Here is a 9,512-nt window from a genome sequence, read left to right as displayed (position 1 = left end):
GCATCAGCTGTTCTGGAAGACTGTGTGATCACGCTCTCCGCAGCCGATGTGAGTAAGACCTTTAAACAGGTCAACATTCCCAAGGTCGCAGGGCCAGGCGGTTACCAGGACGTGTACTGCGAGCATGTAGCTGATCAACTGGCCAGTGACTTCGCTGACATTTGCAACCTCTCCCTGTCCGAATCTGTAATTTCCAACATGTTTTAACAGACCACCATAGTGCCTGTGCCCAAGAACACAAAGTTAACCTGCCTAACGACTACCTGTAGCCATGAAGTGCTTCGAAAGGCTGGTCATGGCTCACATCAACACCATTTTCCACACTGTCCTTTCCCACCTAAACAAAAGGAACACCTATGTGAGAATTCTAATCATTGACTACAGCTCAGCGTTCAACACCATAGTGCCCTCAAAGCACATAAATTAGCTATGGACCCTGGGACTAAACACCTCCCTCTGCAACTGGATCCTGGACTTCCTGATGGACAGGTGGTAAGGGTAGGTAACAACACATCTACTACGCTGATCCTCAACACAGGGGCCCTTCAGGGGTGCGTGCTCAGTCCCCTCCGGTACTTCCTGTTCACACATGACCCCACGGCCAGGCACGACTCCAACACCATCATTAAGTTTGCCGATGACACGATGGTGGTAGGCCTGATCACCGACAACGACGAGACAGAGACCTGGCCGTGTGGTGCCAGCACAACAACCTCTCCCTGAATGTGATCAAGATAAAGAAGATGATTGTGGACTAAAGGAAAAAAAGAACCGAGCAGGCCCCCATTCTCATCGACGGGGCTGTAGTGGAGCAGGTTGAGAGCTTCAAGTTTCTTGGTGTCCACATCACCAATAAACGAACATGGCCCAAGCACACAAAACCTTTTCCCCTCAGGAGACTGAAAAGATTTGGCATGGGTCCGCAGATCCTCAAAAGGTTCTGCAGCTGCACAATTGAGTGCATCACTGGTTGCATCACTGGCTGGAATGGTAACTGCCTCCGACGGCAAGGCACGACAGAGGGTTGTGCGAACGGCCAAGTCCATCACTGGGGCCAAGCTCCCTGCCATCCAGGACCTTTATACCAAGCGGTGTCAGAGCAAGGCCCTAAAAATTGTCAAAGACCCCAGCCACCCTAGTCATAAACTGTTCTCTCTACTACCGCATGGCAAGCGGTACCGGAGCGCCAAGTCTAGGCCCAAGAAGCTTCTTAACAGCTTCTACCCCCAAGCCATAAAACTCCTGAACAGCTAATGAAACGGCCACCAGACTATTTGCATTGCCCCCTCCCCTTTATTTTACACCGCTGCTACTCTCTGTTATTATCATCTATGCATCGGTACCGGAGCGCCAAGTCTAGGCCCAAGAAGCTTCTTAACAGCTTCTACCCCCAAGCCATAAAACTCCTGAACAGCTAATGAAATGGCCACCAGACTATTTGCATTGCCCCCTCCCCTTTATTTTACACCGCTGCTACTCTCTGTTATTATCATCTATGCATCGGTACCGGAGCGCCAAGTCTAGGCCCAAGAAGCTTCTTAACAGCTTCTACCCCCAAGCCATAAAACTCCTGAACAGCTAATGAAATGGCCACCAGACTATTTGCATTGCCCCCTCCCCTTTATTTTACACCGCCGCTACTCTCTGTTATTATCATCTATGCATAGTCATCTATGCATAGTCACTTTTATTACCTCATAGGGGCAGGGTAGCCTAGCGGTTAGAGAGTTGGACTAGGAACCGGAAGGTTGCAAGTTCAAACCCCCGAGCTGACAAGGTACTAATCTGTCGTTCTGCCCCTGAACCCACTGTTCCTAGGCCGTCATTGAAAATAAGAATTTGTTCTTAACTGACTTGCCTGCTTAATAAAGGTAAAAATATTACCCTGCACATTGACTCTGTACCGGTACCCCTCTGTATTTAGTCTCGCTATTGTTATTTTACTGCAGCTCTTTCATTACTTGTTACTTTATTTCTTATTCTTATCCGTTTTTTTAAACTGCATTGTTGGTTAGGTGCTCATAAGTAAGCATTTCACTGTAAGATCTACACCAGTTGTATTCTGCGCATGTGACTAATACAATTTGATTTGATTTGATTTTGATATTGAGGCGATGTCCTGGGCATGGGCAACTGGGCCCCGGGGTCATCCTTATGACATTTTGTTCTGCCATTCTGCCCTGGTTATCATATGGTGACAAAGATTGTACCTGTACACATTGTACATTGTACCTGTACACAGGTGTGTGTCTGTGTGTGTGTGTGTGTGTGTGTGTGTGTCTTTGTGGTTTTTGTGGTGTGTAAATGATTTTATAACTGCCTGGTCAAAAATGACCCTAAGACAATCTTTGTGCCCTGGTGGTGTACAGCTTTCATGGAAATATGAACAAAGGCGATGTTTCACTTTTTCTAATGTTGGGGTCACTCTAGGAAAAGCCATCAAATTTGGGGGTTTCTCTGCTGTTCAACATAGTGGTGGGTCATTTTTACCCTTAAGACAACACAAACTAACTTTGTTTTTTTGTACTTATATCTGTGGTGTGGTTTTCATTTTGGGCTTCCAACCTCACCTGCACACAGTTTTTACCAGTTCTTTACGGTTTTGTCTTTCACTTTTCTTTCATGCGAATAAATGAAACCTAAAACCTTGTTTGAATGATGGCCCACATCAACTCTGGCTGACTTCTTTACAATCAATATACTTTGTTCATTAGTTACAGTGAACAACAGAAGTGTCTCCTGCTTGACTGGTTCCAGAGAAGAAGAAACATGGAGTAAAAACACTAGTCAATCTTCAGAAATAAACATGAGTTAATCCGCCAAAATGAAGACCAAATGCTATGAAGAAACATAATGATTATGATGTAGAATAACAATTTACATGCAGTTGTTGTGAGCAACAGCCACAAGAGATATACTCTGCCTCTGATTGTTCTGGGTTACTGCCAGACTTAGCTAAACATAGGCAGAGTTGTAAAGTCATGTAATGTGCAATTAAAGATTAACTGTGCTATTGAGTCACCAAGACTTATTATACATCATTTATTAGAAATAATTTACACATGCCTCCTCTCAGTCAGCAACAGTCTTTAATGGCTTGTAAAGTGGTGAATGGCTTGTAAAGTGGTGAATTAAAATATCATTTTTTGTTTAGCCAGTTAAATTAGCTAGCTAGCTAGGTAGCTTACAAATGTGCTCACATTCTAATACAATTTCAACTTAATTTATATAGCCTATATTTTATCATATGACTTTGGCTTCATATTTTTTAATGAAATAATCAACTTGCTTACCTTAATACATTGAAAATTATGCAACGGGTATGTCGATCCTGAATGCTTATTGGTTAAAACCACATTCCAGACGGTGTCGATTCCACAAGTTACCACCAGCTAAATCTATGACGTTAAAATGCCTATTTTACTATCAGGACTATATCTTGTGGAAGGATGAAATATTATGAATGAATTCATCAAACTATCAATGATTATTGTAATATGTTGGTAAGCCGTTGTATAAAAGTGATAATGCCCTCGAAGACGGTGTTTGGAGGATAGACATGGCCTTCCACCCACATCCTTATGGATGCACTGGATACCAGGAAGTCCCATCAATTCAAGTGAATTAATTGCAGTAGAGGTCACGGATGGTGCGTGTGTCACGTATGTGAGTGTTGTGTGTGTGTGTGTGTGTGTGTGTGTGTGTGTGTGTATCATCAGTGGCAATACCATTTCTAACCCATCAATGTGCTCTCCCCCTCCCATCCCTCTCCTTCTAGATGGTATATAAGCCCTGGCTGTGCTCGCAGTACTTCCAGACCACCCAGATCCACTGCAGTAAGAGGATCCCGTGTGGCCAGTACTGTCTGGAGGTGCAGCAGAGGTGTCCCTTTATCCTGCCTGACAACGACGATCTCATCTATGGAGGAAGTCCCAGTTTTATATGCACAGGTACTACTTTATATACTATACTGTACAGTTTATATGCTCAGGGACACACAGAATGATCTGAATATGGAAATTACTCCCTGTTGAACAGGACTGATATTTTACAAATAACTAATGGAACGAAAATGCACCCCCAAACAATAGGAATACATTGATAGTGCAGCCCTCCGGACTTTGTTGAAGATGGACAGCGGCCCGCGTTCCAAAATGAGTTTGACACCCTGGTATAGAAGCGACTTCTCATTTAATGTATACAGTGGAGCGATGGCTTCCACCACAAAGCTATTGGATGCAGCACCAGTTGTCCATGAGCAGGGTGACAATATGTGAGTTTACTGTATGTCCCCACCTGCTGGTCATACTGCAGAGCAGCAAGCCAAAGACAACAAGACCACCAGACAGGTGTTACGGATACAAGTATTCTGTGTGTATCCTATGTGTGTATTTCTTTTCTCTGCTTCTCCCCTCCTCACAGGTGGCAATCATCATTCCCCAATCAGTCATCAATCAGTCGCTAATCAGAAGACACACCTTCTCCTGTTTCCATTACCCAATCACATCCCCTTTCCCTTGGTTTAAAAAACCCAGTCAGTTGTTTCCTCTGGAGATCCATCTCTCTGGCAATCTCTCTGTAGTTGTCTGGTTTTGTTTTCGCTACTACATGTCACTTTGTCCCCACCTGAGAGTATTGTTTTTGTTATGTTGTTTGATGGTGGGAAAAGGGGGAACTAAGACAAGTTGCCCATGGGCATACACTACCCGTAGGTAAAGTTTGTTTAAAAACACTAGTTAGAACTGGGGGGACCACCCACTGTATTTGTGGTTAGTTAGCTGTATTGAAGTAGGCTAGTCTAGCTTAGGGGTATTTTTGGATATTTGTTTATTTCCTTGGGTCCAGCTCAGCCCCTTTTTCGTGAGTTTGCAAATAAACCCTGAGTGTAGATATTAGTTGTGTGGTTATTTCGTTCTCACTGTTACTTTGTCACTATTACACTTTGCATGAGTTATGTTACTGGTCTCGATACCATCCCCCCTAGACTGCCGGGCCAAAAGGGATTCGTAACACAGGAGTTTGTTTGGTGTAGCCCAAATGGAGAATGAGACTTTTTAGTTTTGAGCCAGTTAAGAGGTCAGTTTTAATAATCCATGTTGATTTATCTGTCAAATATGAATTTTCCTGCCTTCTGAAGCTTAATAATTTTGTTTTATGCTGATTTGGTGCTGCTTTCCTTCGTTCTGAAAACATCTGATCTGTGTGTGTGTGTTTGCGTTCGCGTACCTACATGCGTCTGTGTGTACACCACTTTTGTGTGTTTCCAAACACACACTCTGAAAGTGTAGCCTCAGATCGGAGCTGTAACTGTTTTTTGTCTTTAATCTTTAACGTTAAACAGTCTGGAGTGGGACCCAACTTAGCCCTTCTCACAAGTTCACCCACTCACAGTAGCATGCACACCACTCACATTAGCATGCACACCACTTACATTAGCATGCACACCACTCACATTAGCATGCACACCACTCACATTAGCATGCACGCCACTCACAGTAGCATGCACGCCACTCACAGTAGCATGCACGCCACTCACAGTAGCATGCACGCCACTCACAGTAGCATGCACGCCACTCACAGTAGCATGCACGCCACTCACAGTAGCATGCACGCCACTCACAGTAGCATGCACGCCACTCACAGTAGCATGCACGCCACTCACAGAAGCATGCACGCCACTCACATTAGCATGCACGCCACTCACAGTAGCATGCACGCCACTCACAGTAGCATGCACGCCACTCACAGTAGCATGCACGCCACTCACAGTAGCATGCACGCCACTCACAGTAGCATGCACGCCACTCACAGTAGCATGCACGCCGCTCACAGTAGCATGCACACCACTCACAGTAGCATGCACACCACTCACAGTAGCATGCACACCACTCACTGACACACACAGACAGCCAACATGGAGTAGAAAAGATAATCCGTATCTATATCCTCTACCAGACTACTACAAGACACTTCTTGATTTTAGAGTATCGAATGCTTGTAACTCATTTTGGAAACAAGATTTTGGCGTGATTACAATTTTTCTTACACACATATTATATTTGTAGGGATTTCAAGGGTTAAGGATGAGATTTTATCTTATGTATGTTGTGCAGTAAATATTTCAGCTTTTATTTTCATTGTTTTGTATTTGTTTTTTTGCATTCCATGTCTGATATGTGCTGTATAAATAAAGCCTGATTTGAGATGAGCAGAACTGTGTATGGTGCTGTAGCCTATGTTTGCATATGGTCTAAAAAGTGTTGAATATTTAAGCAATAAGGTGCGAGGGGGTATGGTATATGGCCAATACACCACGGCTAAGGGCTGTTCTTATGCACAACGCGGAGTGCTATGACACAGCCCATAGCCGTGGTATATTGGCCATATATTACAACAGCCCATACACATGGTATATGTTCTGATATACCACGGCTTTCAGCCTATCAGCATTCAGGGCTCGAACCACCAAGTTTATAATGCGTAGTAAACGTGTGTTCCTCCTCTGCAGGGCTGCTGGAGGAGTACCCTGGGGGTGTAGAGGCAGAGTGCTGTGATGTCCGGTGGGACTTCAAGATGGAAGCAGACAACAACCGTTCTCGGGGGACCCTCAAAAGAACTCACCCATCCTGTCTTCACCGAAGCTCTCTCAGTTCCTCGGCCGCGTGCAGACTGTGCAACAGCCGGCTCAAACTCTGCCTGCTTGTCCTTGTCCTCCTGCACACTGTTGCCTCCCTCACCGCATCCCACAATGCAACGGGAGTGGGCTTGGGTCTTCCTGCCTCCCTCACCCCTCTGGAGGAGAGTTCCCCCACCAACGAGGAGTGATGGGATGGCTGAGGACCTACGTTGTCATGGCAACAGCATGGCTATGAGGATTTGAAACATCTCTGCCTTGGTCGGGAATGCTAAGTGCTGTGGACTTGACATCTGCAGCCGTCGTGCTTTCTGGGTAATGGAGTCTTTGCTGAGGTTTGGGACTACTTGGAGACATACAAATCAATCAAAACAAACAAACAAACAAACAAAGAGAAAAAAACCATGACTGTGGTGGGAATGTGGGACAATGCCACAGTCTGACTGTGAAGGCCTCCTCACTGCTGAGTTTCTCTCTGCTCTTTTTTTACACTGTGTTCCTGTTCTGGCTTTTTGTTGCACTGGCTGACTACGGGATAACATTCACTCTCCCTCTTTTTGAATTTCCATCCTTTATGTTTTATGATGTTCCTTCCTTTCTCTTGCACAGGAAAATGTCTCATCGATATAGGATAGGTAACATGTATCAAAAAGCAAAGTTGTGAGTGTGTGCATGCTTGTGTGTGTCCACTCTGAAGTCTCCCCTTATTTGGGTTCCCATTCCTAAAGATTTTTTAGATGTAGGAAAGGACTGTAAAATGTTAGTAGTAATTTGTTCTCATGTTCTCTCTCACAGTATCCCTGGTAAAGTTAACACACACCCACATTTCATCAGATTACACTACTGGCCAATCTCTCAATATAGAAGACAACCCCTAGATATACGAATATTCCACTCTGAATTCTGTCCCTACCACACTGTTCATTCTCTATGACATCTTCTCAGTCCAGCACTCAACACAGGAGGTGTGATGTTCTATTTTCTGTTTATTGTTTTGTCTAATCAAGATGTGTAAACTCTATTCTGTACTTGCATGTGGAGGCTCTCTTAAATTATGTGAAATTCACGGCCTTGTTGGTTTGCTTTGCGTAGCCTTAGCCATGCTGTGTTACAGAACACTACTGCACCCCCAAAAGACCACCAGTATGGTATCAGTGTCTTCTGTGTTTCACTGCATTGTTCAGAAAATGTTACTTAAATCTCACATTAAGTAAAGGGCTTATTGCTATGTACATATATTCACACATCAAAGACGTATGGCTTAAGGTATCTCATTTGACACTGCATGCTTAGGGGTACAACTTCAAAGGTAAGCATTTGCTTACAAGGCGGTTCATGCTTTGCTATAGAGAACGGGCAGGTGTAGGACCCAGTATGGAGAATGTTTGAGGAGAAACGTTGGGCGGCAGAGAGGTTGAGAAGCTCAGCGGTAGATGTTAGCATTGCTGTTCGCATAATAGTTAATGATAGCTGGAAGAAAAGGAAATATTTAAGGGCTGTTTATATTCTTTGTCCCGTTTTCTAGATAATGAGCTGATGGATAGGTGAGTCAGGTTCTGATAGGTGGGTCATTGTGAAGTCTGTCTGATGTTTACTTGTTGTCTCACTCATATTCATTACGCATTCACAACCTCCGGGAGAGTTGGGGAATATGACCTGTAAACTCGGAGCAACGAGGTGTGTGCGTTCACGTGCTTTAAAACTGGTTGACACATTAATTCACTAATTAACAGCAAACTAGTTACCTTAACCATAAACCAAAAGTAGAGCTATCGCGCTCATAAACAAATTATAGTGTTAAAAATACATTTTTGTGGTTGCATTTAACAGGCAAAATGCTGTCATCGAAGTAATTTCCTTAGGTGACGTCACAGTTCAGAATGTCAGAGGTGTCGGGGTCCAAATCAATACAACAATACCTTACAGTGAAAAGTGTACTTACAAGCCCTTAACCAACAATGCAGTTTTAATAAGAATAAGTGTTAAAAAATGATTTACTAAATAAGATAAAGAAAATTAACAAAAAAATTAAAGAGCAACAATAAATGAACAGTAGCGAGGCTATATGCAGGGGTTACCGGTACAGAGTCACTTGTGCGGTGGCACAAGTTAAGGTAATTAGGTAATATGTACATGTACTGTAGGTAGAGGTGAAGTTACCATGCATAGACAACAGAGAGTAGCAGCAGCGTAAAAATGGGGAGGGGTGGGGGGGTCATTGCAAATAATCTGGGTAGACATTTGGTTAGCTGTTCAGGAGTCTTATGGCTTGGGGGTAGTAACTGTTAAGAAGACTTTTGGACCTAGACTTGGCGCTCCAGTACCACTTGCCATGCGGCAGCAGAGGGAACAGTCTATGACTAGGGTGGCTGGAGTCTTTGGCAATATTTAGGGCCTTCCTCTGACACCGCCTGTTGTCAAGGTTCTCGATGGAAGGAAGCTTGGCCCCAGTGATGTACTGGGCCGTACAGTCTACCTTCAGCAGTGCCTCGCTGTCGGAGGCCGAGCAGTTGCCATACCAGGCGGTGATGCAACCAGTCAGGATGCTCTCGATGGTGCAGCTGTAGAATTCTTTTTGAGGATCTGAGGACACGTGCCAAATCTTTTCAGTCTCCTGAAGAGGAATAGGCGTTGTCGTGGCCTCTTTACGGCTGTCTTTGTGTGTTTGTACCATGACAGTTCGTTGGTGATGTGGGCACCAAGAAACTTGAAGTCAGGAAGTCCAGGATCCAGTTGCAGAGGGAGGTGTTTAGTCCCAAGGTCCTTGGCTTAGTGATGAGCTTTGAGGGCACTATGGTGTTGAACGCTGAGCTGCAATCAATGAATAGCATTCAAACGTAGGTGTTCCTTTTATCTAGGTTGGAAAGGGCAGTGTGGA

The 9,512-nt window shown here is 44.3% G+C and overlaps 1 protein-coding gene across 1 annotated transcript; it reads left to right on the top strand.

The window, feature by feature from the left end:
* The first annotated feature begins 3,711 nt into the window (after positions 1-3,711).
* Positions 3,712-8,830, top strand: LOC110520470 (transmembrane protein FAM155A-like). Its single transcript, XM_021597813.2, has 2 exons — positions 3,712-3,950; positions 6,509-8,830. The coding sequence occupies exons 1-2, from the start codon at positions 3,779-3,781 to the stop codon at positions 6,823-6,825; spliced, it is 489 nt and encodes a 162-aa protein (XP_021453488.2). The 5' UTR covers positions 3,712-3,778; the 3' UTR covers positions 6,826-8,830.
* The last annotated feature ends 682 nt before the right edge of the window (positions 8,831-9,512 follow it).

Source organism: Oncorhynchus mykiss, chromosome 3 (assembly GCF_013265735.2).
Source record: "Oncorhynchus mykiss isolate Arlee chromosome 3, USDA_OmykA_1.1, whole genome shotgun sequence".
Lineage (NCBI taxonomy): Eukaryota > Metazoa > Chordata > Actinopteri > Salmoniformes > Salmonidae > Oncorhynchus > Oncorhynchus mykiss.
Note: the sequence above shows the minus strand (reverse complement) of the source record. Positions and strands in the feature narration are given on the sequence as shown.

Coding starts and splice junctions, on each gene's coding strand:
- LOC110520470 (XM_021597813.2), top strand. CDS start 3,779: ATGGTATATAAGCCCTGGCTGTGCTCGCAGTACTTCCAGACCACCCAG. Junction 3,951..6,508: donor TCCCAGTTTTATATGCACAG/GTACTACTTTAT, acceptor CCTCCTCTGCAG/GGCTGCTGGAGGAGTACCCT.